This window comes from Erithacus rubecula (assembly GCF_903797595.1).
Source record: "Erithacus rubecula genome assembly, chromosome: 9".
Taxonomy (NCBI): Eukaryota; Metazoa; Chordata; class Aves; order Passeriformes; family Muscicapidae; genus Erithacus; species Erithacus rubecula.
The window spans coordinates 31,103,904-31,118,530 of record NC_136660.1 but is presented as its reverse complement, the minus strand read 5'-3'; the positions used below and the strand labels follow the sequence as shown (position 1 = coordinate 31,118,530).

At 45.2% G+C, this 14,627-nt stretch overlaps 2 protein-coding genes across 3 annotated transcripts; one reads left to right on the top strand and one right to left on the bottom strand.

The window, feature by feature from the left end:
* Nucleotides 1–52: 52 nt before the first annotated feature.
* Nucleotides 53–7,230, top strand: IKZF5 (IKAROS family zinc finger 5). The gene is made up of 6 exons (XM_079312263.1): nt 53–106; nt 2,304–2,369; nt 2,813–2,906; nt 3,225–3,387; nt 3,665–3,847; nt 5,982–7,230. Exons 4-6 carry the CDS (start codon nt 3,255–3,257, stop codon nt 6,923–6,925), a joined length of 1,260 nt encoding a protein of 419 aa, XP_079168389.1. The 5' UTR covers nt 53–106; nt 2,304–2,369; nt 2,813–2,906; nt 3,225–3,254; the 3' UTR covers nt 6,926–7,230.
* A 3,828-nt stretch (nt 7,231–11,058) lies between these two features.
* Nucleotides 11,059–14,565, bottom strand: PSTK (phosphoseryl-tRNA kinase). 2 transcript variants are annotated; one of them, XM_079312270.1, is made up of 6 exons: nt 14,239–14,565; nt 13,828–14,086; nt 12,923–13,121; nt 12,424–12,499; nt 12,205–12,298; nt 11,059–11,666 (listed from the first exon to the last, which is right to left on the bottom strand). In XM_079312270.1, exons 1-6 carry the CDS (start codon nt 14,548–14,550, stop codon nt 11,479–11,481), a joined length of 1,128 nt encoding a protein of 375 aa, XP_079168396.1. In that variant the 5' UTR covers nt 14,551–14,565; the 3' UTR covers nt 11,059–11,478. The 2 variants fall into 2 exon arrangements, 1 of the variants encoding a protein (XP_079168396.1); XR_013775079.1 differs by having other exon boundaries at nt 11,479–11,666; nt 12,108–12,298.
* Nucleotides 14,566–14,627: the final 62 nt, after the last annotated feature.

The following is a 14,627-nucleotide window of genomic DNA, read 5'->3' as shown; positions in this document are numbered from 1 at the left end:
TCTCGCGAGACTGCGGTGGGCGGGGCCGGGCCGGGCCGGGCCGGGTTGGGGGTGGCACAACAAATATGGCGGCGGCGGGAGGCGGGAGCGGCGCGGGGCGGCGGCGGTGAGTGCTGCCGGTCCTTCCTTCCCTCTTCTTTTCTGCTCTTCCGTCCCTTTCCTTCTCCCTTTCCCTCCCTCCTTCTCCTTCCGGGGCTTCCCTGTGCCTGACGGAGCCGGGCGGCGGGGGCGGGGGCAGCGCCTGGGGAGGGCCGGCAGCGAGGCCGGGTCAGCGGCGCAGCCCCGCGGCTGCTGCCTGGATGTGAAGCCGGGGGACACAGAAATCAGAGGAATCGCAGAAATCACACAATTTCTGTAATCACAGAATCACAGAGCGGGTGAGTTGGAAGGAATCAATCCGGTGCTCAGGCAGGGCCATCCCAGCACAGACGTTCTGGGGTTTCTCCGCTGAGGGAGACTCCGGACCCGCTCTGCGCACTCTGTTCCTGCTGTCGCCCTCACGGTAACGGGGCTCAGGTGGAACTCTCCGGGCTCGGTCCCTGCCCGTTGCTGGGCCCTGCAGCACACAGGGACAGCCGGGGCTGAGCCCCGCTCACCTGGGGCTGCTCTCCAGGCTGAGCAGCCCCGGCTCCCTCCGCCTTTCCTGGGCAGGGCGGAGCACCAGCCCCTCCAGCACCTTTGCTGCCCTTCGCTGCATCCTCTCCAGAAGCTCCGTCTGTCCCGTCCCGAGGAGCCCAGAACGGGACACGCGGGTTTCTGGGGTGTCGCTCCCCGGTCTGGCGTGGGGCGGAGGAGGAGCAGCGGGAGGGGCCGGGGGTGTTGGGGCTGGTGACAGGTCACCGGCGCTGGGATTCACTGCCCCTCCCACGGACCAGCGCCTGCAGGAGGACCGGCAAGGGTTTGCATGGAGTTTGGAATCCTTCCTGCTGTCATTTATTTGCTATGGAAAAGATGGAACAGAGAACAACCCCCCCCTCCCCTTTTTTTCCCCCGGATTCCTTAGAAGAATGTGGGATGCATAGATGTGCTCACAGTAATTTTATTCTCCTACTGCATACATGTCCTGATAGATTTTTTATTCTCTTATAATTACTGCAGGATTACTTCTCGCTGAGTGTGTGTATGAGCTGCTTTCTTCAGCAGCATTATTTAGGCAGAATATTTCATCCTGGCACGTTCTTTGAGAGCAAACTTTGCTCACCTCAGTGCTGTAACCACTGTTCAGGCCAGCAGTTGTGCCGGGTAGAAAAGGAGTAACCAGTGCTCTGCTGCTGCTTGTGCGAAGCTGGAGGAGGTGTGGTTGTGTCAGCAGAGCTCGGGTAACACCCGCTGTGATCAGTGAAACACGAGCTGGGCTGCTCAGTTTCTGATAATTAGAGTTGCATTTTCTGTTTGCAGGAGTGACACAGCAGGGATCAGATGTGTGTCATTCTCCCCTGAGAAGGAGAGCTGCTGGCTGTGTAGCTCTAAAAAATACCACATAAAATCACAGAAGTGTTTGAGCACTCACATGGGAGCTTTGGGTCATGTTTAAATTGTGGTGACTTCCCTACACTGATGTAAAAAAAGGATGAGTGTTTTCATAATAAATCAGTGAGGTAGAGAAAGGAAGTTTTATGCAGTTGATCCCTAATCTCTTTGTGAAATTTTGTCATTTTTTCTTTCAAAATTAAATGCTTTTTAAAAGCAATCAGTGCAATCACGTAAGGCTGAGAGAACTGGGATTGTTCAGCCTGGAGCAGAGAAGGCTTTGAGGTGACCTAATTGTGGTCTTCAGTTGTGAAAGGACACAAAAGAAAGATGGAGAGAGACTATTTACAAGAGCCTGGAGTGGCAGGACAAGGGGAAACAGCTTTAAACTGCCAGAGAGCAGAGTCAGATGGGATATTGGAGAGGAATTGTTCCCTGGGAGGGTGGGCAGGCCCTGGCACAGGTGCCCAGAGCAGTTGTGGCTGCCCCTGAATCCCTGGAAGTGTCTAAAACAGGGCTTGGAGCAGCCTGGGACACAGGAAGGTGTCCCTGCCCATGGCAGAGGTGGCACTGGATGGGATTTAAGGTCCTTTCCAATCCAAACTATTCCATGCCTTACCTAAAGGCACACACAGATTCTCCTCTGATAACACAAACCTTTGATATTATTTCAAATGGTTTAATTTTAAATTGTTATTTCTTATTATAATTCATGGAAATTTGGCCTGGTCATGATTCTGTGTTACATTGTCCTGTTTTCCCCTACATATCTTCAATATTAGAGATGACTTTAAACTTATAATTCATGTCCTCATGTCTTTGATTTATTTCAGGAGACACCAACAAATGGAACACAAATTAACTTAAGCCTAGAGGAGGCTGGTGACACCTGGAAGAGGGTAGGTAGATAAATACATAAAGATGTGTTCCATTGTAGAATAATGGATTGGAATAAGACTTTTACTCAAGATAGGAAAGTAGAATTTTGGGAGAACTGTGCTTTGCCTAAGGCTTCTCTCCAGCTTTGCTAATCACCAACATTCAGTTATTTCCCAACATTGCAGTTGCCCTAATTGACTGACCCAAATCTGGGGTTTTTTGGAGCCAGATGTTTATTGGAAAACAGTCAGTGAGTCAGAAGTGTCTTTCAGGTGACATTCAGGAAACAGAGGATTTAGTCTCTGAAAAACTTTTACTGGAAGTGTGATTGTTTTAATAAAATTTAGAGCAGTAGTGTTAGAGCCCTGTCTTTCAAACACAAATATTTTTCAGGTTTCTATCTTATAACTCATGTAGGATTGGGAAGAGTAATGGACTCACATTTCCTTTTTATTCCTTCTAGGGAAAGTGGAGAAGCTGTGCTCTGTGCTTTTCATCTGATGTGTTGGGGTATGTTTTGGAGGATGTTTGCTACTTAGCAGGGAACTAAAATTCAGGTATGATACTTTTTTTTTTAAAGATAGGCTGTTTTTTATTACTATGTATTTTTTATCTTGAAATTTAATTTGCTATTTTATTATTATGTCATTTACCTATTGCTGAAGGTGATTTCCCCATAAATTGTATTTGGTGATCTTTAATGAGTTAAAATTTAAAAAACAATATTGTTATTATGGCCAATTTGTTCTTTGACTCACACTGTGTGATAAAAGTAATCCTTCACTTAAAAAAATCCAACTCAAAACCTGAACTTGTATTTGCTAATGCAGCCAAATTCAATGACACTTGTTTTCTGCAAACATTTTCCCTTCCAGGCACGAGAGGTTGTAAATGAAAGTGTCAATATGGGGGAAAAGAAGGCAGAACCGTTGGATTTTGTGAAAGATTTTCAGGAATATCTGACCCAGCAGACTCACCATGTCAATATGATTTCTGGATCAGTTACTGGTGACAAGGAAGTAGAGACTCTCCCAGCAGGTGAGCTGATTCCAGTACCATAAATCTGATTTTTTTGAGAGTGGCTTCAGTGTTCACATTCCAGTTAATGCTGCAGCTGTGTAGAAGCATTTCTGATAATAATTTTTATATCACAAAGGATGTGTAGGAACCTTTGTTACAATCAGTGCATGTTTTTATAATTCTCTATATTTAAAGAGCAAGAGCAAAGAAGCAAAAGGTATTTGACATTTGCTCACAGCATGACAGATGGTGTCCTGCAGATTGTTCATTAAAACCTCTGTTGCATTGTTCACAGCTGGGACAGAAGGTGATCAGAATGGTCTGGATCATCCTTCTGTTGAAGTCTCACTGGATGAAAACTCAGGAATGTTGGTGGATGGCTTTGAAAGGACTTTTGATGGGAAGTTGAAGTGTCGATACTGCAACTACGCCAGCAAAGGAACAGCACGGCTCATAGAGCACATCAGGATTCACACAGGTGGGGGATGCCCTGCTCTGCTGGGTGTTTACTCAGCATTGGGATTTGCATGTCAGGAATTGGCAAATTCAAGCACTGTGAGCATTCTTAACAATAACTGGGTGTTGGTGGGTTTTTATAGTCTTATTTTTGTAAAGGTGTGCCAGGTACCTATTTAACCTGTGCAAATTCCTACTGACATTCATTATTGTAAGTAACTATACTGGAGTAAAGTCTAGCATGAAAATTTCAATGTAAATTGAAGGGTATATAGAGCCTCTTCTTCCTCTGTTGTTTAGCCACGAAAATACTCCTGTTCTGCACAATATTCTAGGTATGAAAGCACAAAGCATAGTAATAAGAATCAAGTTATTGTTAGAGTACTCAAATGTGAGGATAATGCCATCAAGTAAGTGACTGATATCAGTAGTGAACAGAAAAATTATAAACTGTGGTTTGTTAAGGAGCATTTGCCACTGTCAGGTGTATAAACCTGAAAAGCAAAACTCCCATAAAGGTTAGAATATTCTAAACTGTTCTGAAAGCTCCAACTTAATGGCAAATGAGAGAAAAGAAAAAAATAGGTGCTCGTGAAGTCTGACAAGTGTATTACGTTATTGCAGAAGACTTCAGTAGACTTTAAGTAGAGCAGAAAAAAGAGTTATTTTGGTTTGGTTTTCCTGGTTTGGTTTGTTTTTTCACTCAAGGGAAGAGGACCCTAGGCCTGAGTGTCCTTTTGCTTGGAGAGCTGGCAGAGGGCCAGGAGATGGATTGCTTGTGCTGTGAAGGCTCAGATGAGTCAGCATTGAAATAGGGAAGTGGCAGCTGACTCATGGCCTCAGAGCAGTGTAAATAAACAGGTAGAGCATCCTGGACATCTGCCAAAGGAATTGTGACCCAGGCATGATCATGCAACCATTATTATTATTAAGTGCAGCCTACTGCAGGATTGGCTTCATGCTGAGCCTGACAGCAGATAATGAGTAGTTATCTCTGTGTAACCAGTTTAGAATGAAATCAGATTGGCAAATTCTGTGTGAGTGCAGGGAGTTTGTCAATCTTCTCATACCATTTTACCAAGTCTCCAGGTCTTTACCCATCCCTGTGTGTGTATATATGAGTACAGAGGGATGCTCATGGAGAAATCATTGGTGCAAAGAGGGTACTTAGAGGTAAAACAAAAATTGATTTCTTTCCTCTTTGAGAGCTAGTGATGTAGGGAGAATAAAAGAAATCTATTTGGTATTCCAGACTATGATTCCAAACTGAAATGCTCATCAGTCACATGACAGAGATTTAGAAATTGAGCTGGCACTCTAGATATGAAGAGTAAGATGGTCTTTCATTTCAGCACCTGAACACAGACCAGATCCTTTAGGCACTTCTGACATTGCAGACCCAGATCTGTAACTCCTAGAAGATCAGTCTGTCAAGGGAAAATTAGAAGTCTTAAAGTGCTGTGTTACAAATGTGTTGAGCTGTTACTATGTCACAAAGTTTTCTGAGTATTTATTGAAAAGTTAATGTGAGTATCTATAAATTTTGTTTAGTAGAGGAGCACAGTTCTGCATGTGCAAAGGAGATGATCATCATCCCATCTCCCATTGGGAAGAGCACACAGCTCTCCAGGGAATACCTGGCTTTTGTTTCCTGTTAGAACTCTTTAGCCACAGGATCCTTTTTCAAAGCTCAGTTCTTGAGTGGCTGCCTGTGTGTGTGGTTACTTAGGTGGTAGTTTCAGGATTTTTAGGAGTAGGGATGTTTGGGAGGTCCCAGAAGGATCCCCTCCCTCAGTGTTTAAAACAGTTACCATGAAGAACAGTAACATTCTGGTGGCAGGGACATTCCAGTGTTCCCCTACACCCTCCATGGGTGAGGGAGAGGCTGGATCCAGTTAAGGGCACCACACAAACATCGCTGCAGTCAGTCCTTGGCATTGTTGCTGCAATTCCCAGGCAGGTTGTGTGTTGTGCTGATGGTCCCTAGGGTGAGGCAGAGCTGTCCCCTGTTCCCCACTCTGCCAGGTCACCCAGCTGAGCTCGAGGCTGGCGGTGACTGAATTCTGCCGAGCAGCTCCCAATGCGCCTCTCTGTGCTCCACAAAAGCCTTTTCCAGCCTCTGCGGTGCTGTGGGCTAACCTGTTCTGGTTTTCCAGGGGAGAAGCCGCACAGGTGCCACCTGTGTCCCTTTGCCTCGGCCTACGAGCGCCACCTGGAGGCTCACATGCGCTCCCACACCGGGGAGAAGCCCTACAAGTGCGAGCTGTGCTCCTTCCGCTGCAGCGACCGCAGCAACCTGTCCCACCACCGCCGCCGCAAGCACAAGATGGTGCCCATCAAGGGCACCAGGACTTCCCTGAGCAGCAAGAAGATGTGGGGGGTTCTGCAGAAGAAGACCAGCAATTTGGGGTACAGCAGAAGAGCATTAATTAATCTGAGTCCGCCTTCCATGGTGGTGCAGAAACCGGACTACCTTAATGATTTCACCCACGAGATCCCCAATATCCAGACTGAGGCGTACGAGAGCATGACAAAAACCACTCAGAGCGGTGGCTTGCCAAGGGATCCACAGGAGCTGATGGTGGATAATCCTTTAAACCAGCTCTCCACGTTGGCAGGGCAGCTGTCCAGCTTGCCACCCGAAAACCAAAATCCAGCCTCTCCTGACGTGGTCTCCTGTCAAGACGAAAAGCCTTTCATGATACAGCAGCCTGCTGCACCTGCAGTAGTTTCAGCTGTGTCAGCAAATATTCCCCAGAATTCCTCTCCGACCAGCCCTGACTCCCGGCCCGCTCACAATCAGAGGAACTACAGCCCCGTGGCAGGGCCCAGCAGTGACCGCAGTGCCCACACCAGCACCCCCAGTATCAGCAACAGCCAGCCCAGCACTCCAGCTCCCACCCTGCCTGTGCAGGACCCTCAGCTCCTGCACCACTGCCCACACTGTGACATGTACTTTGCAGACAATATCCTGTACACCATCCACATGGGATGCCATGGATTTGAGAATCCTTTCCAGTGTAACATTTGTGGGTGTAAGTGTAAAAACAAGTATGACTTTGCTTGCCACTTTGCCAGAGGCCAACATAATCAACATTGACTGAGAACGTGCTTTCGTTTAGTTTTTTAACATATTACACTCTATTTTTCATACTTGCTGATGGAAAGCTTGCACATTCCCACAGGGAATCTTCACATTAATGAATTTGACAAAGGAGGCAAATTGATTTCCATGTTCTTGTAAAACTTGCCAGGAAAATTTTGTATCAGTTTCAGTTACTGTTTTATATGTAGCCTTTCAAAAAAAAGCCAAGAGTGCTGTAAGGGTTGGAATGCATTTACATGCTGTGGTTGCTAAATTTAAGTTGCTTGTACTTAATCCCAATAAATATTCTGCAAGGAGCAGAGCATGTGTCCTGAACCATAGGATATAATTCCCAATTGTTTACTAGGCAAGATAAGAGGTATTATCCATAAAATACAAAAGGTCAATGCAATGACACATTATGTAGAGATAGGACAAGGGGCAATGGCTTCATGGTGGCAGAGGACAGGGTTAGATGGATATTGGGAAGGAATTGTTCCCTGTGAGAGTGGACAGGGCCTGGCACAGATGCCCAGAGCTGCTGTGGCTGCCCCTGGATCCCTGGAAATGTCCAAGACCAGCTTGGACATGGAGGCTTGGAGCAGCCTGGGACAGTGGAAGGTGTCCCTCCTTTAGGGTCCCTTCCAACCCCAACTATTCTATGACTTTGGAGAAATCTCTAAAAACCTGGCTACTCAAACAAACAAGCATTTTTCACATTTTCACAATTGAATTCACAGGTTTCAATTTGATGTAAAAGTTGCTTTCATCTGATGATTAATACATTTTTGTTTAATATAGTCTAAACTCTTCATGCTAGGACTTAAACACTAATTTAACTATTAGCACAAAACTAGAAGATGAGTTTTATTGTGAATAAAACTATGGTAGGAAAAAAAAAGGAGCCAAAAGCCTGTCATTCATGAGTTACAGAAGCAAAAAAGATACCTTACTTTACCTACACTCTATAAATTTTACATGCCATTGTTTTTCAGAGGAGGAAAATTTTAAAAGATAAGGAAGAACCTCTAGAACTAGTATATATTCTGTGATATTCTAACTGCCTTAAACTGAGTTGTACAGATATTTAAGATTTGCACAATTAGACTTCTGTCCAGCTGATAGAAGTTCTGATAGAAACAAACAAGAAGTTTACAAATGAAAATTCCTTTGTTCAGTTTTATGTTGGGCCAGGCTTCAACTAAATTACCTGTATTTTTGAGAGATGTTTAATCTCCAGTTTATTGTAAATTTCAGCTGCCTTGGAGGCCTGGTTTGTCCCCTCTCCCAGGTTTGGTGTCCTTTGGGTATGCTGGGAATAAGAGGAAGAACCTCTGGATTTTTCTGGGCTCCATGTAGGATGCAAAGGAAAACTGGCTGAATACACTGAAGTTGTTTTTAGGAATTGTAGATGGCAAATGGTAACTGAAGTTGTTTTGTTTCATAGTCTACACTCATCTTTAGAAGCCCTCAGGCTAAAGGACAGGCACTTTAACATAAACCTGTATAAAACATCCAATTAAAATTAATAATATCTTTATCTGCTAGATAAGAATTTGAGACATTAAAAAGAAAGGAAGAACTGTTACTTCTCCCGTATTTAGACATGCACTTTTACCTTGGTTTGTCCTACTTGAGACAAATTAAAGCTTTCCTTATATATTCCCCTTTTCCTATCAGCAAACCATGTTTTGTTAAAAGCAAGAGGATTTTATTAATGTTCCACAAGTCAGAGGTTGGAAACTGAATAGCAAATGTTTGGCTTATTCAAAACTAATATTATTATGGGAGCTAAAACTTCCTGAAATTAATGGAAAAACTTAGAGTGATCAGGGTGAGATCAGTGCAGGAAAACCACCTGTGGAAGAATTTTAGCTGTAGAAATAATTTTGACTTTAATCAAATAGAAATTTGGATACCAGGCATGTTTCTGTCCACCTGGCTGACCTACTGTTGAATTTCTATGCTTGAGGAACTGGGTTCTTGGCTGTGAATCTTGTAGTAACAAGGTCAGAAATCTGCCACTGAAGTGGTTCCAGTGAAGATGAACAATAACACTGTCACTCTTACAAGTTGTTTTCATTTTTATTTATGTTAATTTGTTTTGCTGGATTTGTAAGACAGAATGTAATTCCCGTTTTTCATCAGGACACTCTGTAATTCCAAAATATTTCATTGTTGCTTTATACTTTTTAGATTTATTTTATAAGTAAAACTGCAAGTCTGTGTGTGTAAACATCCTTTATTTTAAGAGCTGCATCCTTTATTTTATTTAAAAACTGATTGAACTGGAATCCAGTTAGAAGTTCCTGCTCCTGGACAGGTTTTGGAATCAATTTTTTTCCAGTCAAAGAGGGCAGAAAGGGTGGCTCTCTTTGGATCACACATTGAACAATTCCACCATTTAAATTTGGCTCAAATACAGTGTTAGGATAAGAGTCATTCCTTTTGAAGACTTTACAGTTAGTAATTTATGGAAGTGGTTTTCCTTGCCTTTTTGACAGATGGTGCAATCTCCTATTCCTAAGCTCTGGAATTTCCAAGGAAACTTGTGGAGTGGAGCTGCTGCAGGGAGCCCCTGACAGGACTGAGTGATCACAGCAGCCAAGTTCTCCTTGGTCTGTGGTTTTTTCCCTCCTGGTCTCGTAGGGAGAGTAATTTCCATGTGCACAGATGTGGTTTCTGACCCACTGGGGTTTCTATTGGCAGTGTTAACATTGTTAGAGGCTTTTCTTTGCCTCATGATTTGGTGATACAGAGAAATGACTCCTGAACCACAATGCTTGAAGAAAATTAAGGATAGGTCACTAATGGAGGAGTTGGGAGCAAGAGGAAGCCTGCAGGATCTCATGGAAAAGGGGCCCTTATTGAGGAGGGGATCCTGTTCTCTTAAAAACAGAACTCAGTATGAAAAAATCTGTCCCCAAACCTTGCAAATGGTTGTTTGAAGGATTTTCTGCTGCTGCCTGGGTTCTGCTCTTGAGTAACTGAGGGAAAGATTAATTGGGACATCCATGAACAGTTGAGGAATGAAAAAACTCTTTTCCCTGTTTCCTTGGGCAAACTCCTCGTTGCAGGGGGTTCTTGGGCAGCAGCAGCTTTGGTGCTCATCCCAGATCCCTGGGCTGGATCCCTCTGTCCTTCCCAGGACCAGGATTATGTTCCATGATCACACTGTGTGTTCAGTTGTGCCAAGCAATGCCCTGACATCACTGTCCCCTTCTGTCAGCTGAGGAGCTTTGCAAGGTGTATTTTCCTGTTTTTCCTGATTTATATGTGCTGTTGACTATAATTTAAAGATCAGAGTTGGCACTGGCAGATTCTTTCCAAGTATGATCCCTTGCACAAGCAGACCTTGCCCAGAGTCAGTGAGGGAGACTTGTCCAGGATTCTGGCATTGAATCCTTGGCTAAAAGAACTTTTCATATTGGGCCCTCCATGTGCTACACTGCATTTACTTTTTTTTTCTTTTTTTTAAACCCAAATCCTTATAAGATAATGAGTGATTAGCATTTTAACTGTTACTAATGGAAGTTTGGGAAGGAGATGGAATTCTTCCATAGCTCAGTTCTGTTAAGTTCTGTAGATGTAAACATGAACTTTGTGGGGGTTTTGTTTTTATTGTCACAGCTTGTTTTATAGCCCTGTGGACATACCCATTTACTGTTTGGAGACTGAATATTCCAATGAACATTGGAATATTTGAACAGCCTCATTATCTCAGTTAATACTTCATCTGTGAAGGAGGCAATAGGAAAAATAGTTGTTTTTTTACATATTTAGAGGATTTAGACATAAAATGTTGATTGGCATTTTAATATAAAACTCAGAGCTGGGAGACACTTTCCAGCAGTGTTTTCCAGCCAAATAATCTGTTACAGTTTGTTTTGTTCCAGGACATTTTGGGGGTTTGTTTTTTGGTTTTTTTTTTGACAAAGGGAATGTAATTTAGAAGTCTTCACTGGCAAGTTTTCTACTAATTTTAAGCTTCTTTGAAAAACAAATGGATGTTCTGCTGCAGGAAATCTCTCTCCTGCTAAAGCATTTTTCATTGAGCAATCTTTGTGTATGTGCTTCTAAGTACCTACTTTGTTAATAATATGTATTTCAGTGTAAAGAGCAGATTTTATGCAAAAACAAAACCTGTTAGAGTTGTAAAATAAATTTTAATGTTAGTGAACGTTTTTGACATGACAAGGTTAATTCTGAAATAACCCTATCTCGTGTAGTTCATGTTGTGAAGCTTTGATTTTGTAAGATATGAATAAAATAACACTTTCTAATTAGGTCTCAGGTCAATTTTTAATTGCATATCCTTTCATGGCTGGAACTGGAGATTTCCCAAGTGTTCCTCCTAGTTTAACTCTTTCTGATTCCATAGAATTTAAGTCTCAGGATGGTTTGCTCTTGGCTTGATCTCCACAGCCAAGAACAGCTTGGTTAGACTTGATTAAATTGTTTCTCTTCCATTCCATGGGGAGAGGAGGCACAGGGGCACCTCAGATCTCTCAGCAGAGTGAATTTGAAACACTTTGGGCTCCTAAGCACCCAATGTATTCCCTATGTCATTATTTTAAAATATATTTATTTATTACATTGGTTGCCTCATGCTGGAATGAAGAAATAACACTTGTAGCAGGGTCAGAATATTGGGTTTTCAAAGTTTTTCCTTGCCTCAAGTCTTCCAAAAATTGTGCTTTCAGTTTGTTGAGTTCTTCTGCCAGGCTCTTCATCTCACTTGGGAGAATGTTTTTACCTAAAAGAAAATCAAAGCTGAACTTTTAACTTCATGTTTACAGAAAATATCACAGAACTACAGAATATCCTAACTTGGAAGGGACCCACAGGATCACCAGCCCAGCACAGACACCCCAACAATCCCACCCTGGGGAGCCTGGGCAGTGCCAGCACCTCTGGGGAAGAGCCTTTCCCTAAAATCCAACCTAAACCTCCCTGACACAGCTCCAGCTGCTCCCTCCTGCCCCTGGCCACAGAGAGAAGCCTGAACACAGGCACAGAGCTGAGCTTTTCTGTTAAGGACATTATTGATATGTGTCCCAAAACAGTATTAAAATCCTCTAAAATACTGCTCTGATTTATTAAAGCTGTATTTAATACAGTAAATAAATCTTAAAAAAATCTACAAACTTTACAAATAACACTGACCAGAGCTGTGAAGGTGTTGCCTCAGGCTCACCTGCTGGGATAGGATTCCTTTACCCCAAGGGAAGTTCAGGGAGTGTTTTCCATTGCCAGTTAGCACCTAGCATAGGTAGGACAGGTAGAGGAGGTACCTTTGGCATCCTGCATTGCCTGAGAGATGACCCTCCTGCATGCCTGGTCAGCCTGATGGACAGCACTGGCTGCACAGATGGCTCGAGCTGCCTCCTGCCCAGGGCCACCAGGAAGGAAAAAAACAAGCAAACTTTGAATTTACTTGGTTTTTGAAGTGCTGTTTGAAAACAACACATTAGCAGCACCCAAAGCTGTGCCCTGAAGCCCAGCAGTGTTACCTTTTGCTCTGTGTCCTCCTCGTTTGGCCTCTCTGGATTTTCCAAAGCAGTGGCCAGCAAGTTCATGATCTGCTCACTAAGAAAACAAACAACAGAGTAAACCATGGCAATCAAACAGATACACATCTTTTCTAATGAATCCACAGAAAGAAGAAAAAAAAAAAGAAAAAAAAAAGCAAGTTTCCAGTAAAATTTTTAAGGCAACCAGTGAAATAATCTGAAATAAAAAGCACTTACAACTCCAATTATTTGCAGCCTTAGTGTTTCAGACAATTTACACAGATTTTCAGAGATAGGGTAGGAATGCTGTGAGTTTTGAGGTTAACTCTGCAGGGGATGGTGGCTGTGAGCTCCCAACAAGCCTGGAGTCTGTGAAACTGCCTGGCTTCCAAAAATCACCACTGGGAATAATTTTTATACATTGTGTAGATACAGTAAGAAGCTTCTACCACTGAAAACAGCACTTAGGGAAACCTCTAGGATCAATCCAGTAACATACTCATCCTCTGAGATGCAATCAGAACTATTCAGAATGAGGCTGTGCTGCTCCCAAGTGTTTTTCCTGAGATCTGGCATTTCTATTTTCTTTGCCATTAATTGTATTGTCTGCTCAGGCACAGGATCACTTCTGAGGCGATTCCTCTGCAGGCAGCATTCCACTGGACACTCTAAAAATAACTGGCAGAAGCCCAAGGAATCTAAAAAGAACAGAACAAGACAATTTTATCTTTAAGCGGTTCCAGTAACAATTTCTGGGAGCAACATGCAGGAGAAGGGTTCTAGATGAACAAGGAGCTTCTGCAGGTTGTAAACCTGACATGAAAAAAAATCTAGACAGGGAACATAATTCTACCTTCAAGGTTACACAAGTAGTGTCAAAGATCAACACACAGAAATTTGGAATGGTTTGGATTGGAAGGAACCTTGAATCTCATCTCACTGCACCCCTGCCAGGGGCAGGGACATGTCCCACTGTCCCAGGGTATTCCAAGCCCTGTCCAGCCTGGCCTTGGGCACTGCCAGGGATCCAGGGGCAGCCACAGCTGCTCTGGGCACTTCAGGGTCTCCCCACCCTCCCAGGGAACAATTCCTCCCCAATATCCACCTAACCCTGCCCTCTGCCACTGCCACTTCCCCTGCCCTGCCATTCCATGCTCCTGTCCAAAGTCCCTCTCCAGCTCTCTTGGGGCCTCCTTATATACTAGAAGGTGCTTCGAGGCTGCTCTAGGAAGGGGTTTACATGATCTACCAATTTATAACAAGACAGTAACAAAGTTACATTGATTGCTACTCTATTACAGGCATCCAGCGATCACAATAACCAACGCTCCAAGAGAACACTTGAAAGAAAGCAGCTGAAATTCCCTGCAAACATCCTCAAGCCGAAGATCAAGCAATAATTACATTTGCGGGCCAGCTGGAACACCTCGTAGCGCATGCTCTGGTAATAGAAGTTGTCATCCAGCAGGAGGACGAGCGGCCGGGAGGCGGCTCCGGGCCCGCGCTCGGCGGCGGGCAGCAGCCCCTGGCGGCGGCAGCAGCGCAGGAAGCGCTCGCAGCCCGGCTGCGCGGGCGCGGCCAGCGGCGCCCCGGTGAGCAGCGCCCGCAGCAATCCCTCCAGGCAGTGCAGCAGCTGGCGGCGGCTCCGCTTCCAGCCGGGCAGCTGCGGAGAGAGACACAGAGCGGTCACGGCCCCGCGCCGCTCCGAGCGCCGCCGGGCCCGCCCGAGGGCACCGGCCCGCCGCGTCCCGTTGCCTGGCAACTGCGGGCGCACGCAGTGACGTCACACAGGCGCGCCGCCGCAGCCGCACTGACCAATGCGGACGGCTCGCGCGGGCCGAAGGCCTCCGGCGGGATGAGCTCGTCGTAGGCGAGCAGCGCGCAGGCCCAGCCCGGGCGCTGCGGCAGCCGGCGGCTCAGGCCGCGGGCCAGGGTGGACTTGCCGGCCGCGGGCAGCCCGCACAGCAGGCACAGCCCCACCCGGGCGCCGCCGCCGCTGCCCCGCCGCTGCCGCTGCTGCTGCTGCTCCGCCAGCGCTGCCGCCGCTGCCGCTTCCGCCGGCGCTGTGCGCATGCGCCGGACCCGCGCCGCGCCCCCTGGCGGGCTCGGCACAAACGGCCGCTTCATCCGCCTCTGATATTTCCCATTTTTTACCCAGTTCTGTGTTAAAAATGAGAAACAAAGTCTCGATATTCAGGAAAATT

Excerpts from the sequence above, each read along its gene's own strand:
- IKZF5 (XM_079312263.1), top strand. The coding sequence starts at position 3,255 with ATGGGGGAAAAGAAGGCAGAACCGTTGGATTTTGTGAAAGATTTTCAG. Across the intron at positions 3,388-3,664 it reads AGTAGAGACTCTCCCAGCAG|CTGGGACAGAAGGTGATCAG; the intron begins GTGAGCTGATTC and ends CATTGTTCACAG. Across the intron at positions 3,848-5,981 it reads GCACATCAGGATTCACACAG|GGGAGAAGCCGCACAGGTGC; the intron begins GTGGGGGATGCC and ends CTGGTTTTCCAG.
- PSTK (XM_079312270.1), bottom strand. The coding sequence starts at position 14,550 with ATGAAGCGGCCGTTTGTGCCGAGCCCGCCAGGGGGCGCGGCGCGGGTC. Across the intron at positions 14,087-14,238 it reads CGCGCGAGCCGTCCGCATTG|CTGCCCGGCTGGAAGCGGAG; the intron begins GTCAGTGCGGCT and ends CTCTCTCCGCAG. Across the intron at positions 12,299-12,423 it reads AGGAGGACACAGAGCAAAAG|GAGGCAGCTCGAGCCATCTG; the intron begins GTAACACTGCTG and ends GGCCCTGGGCAG.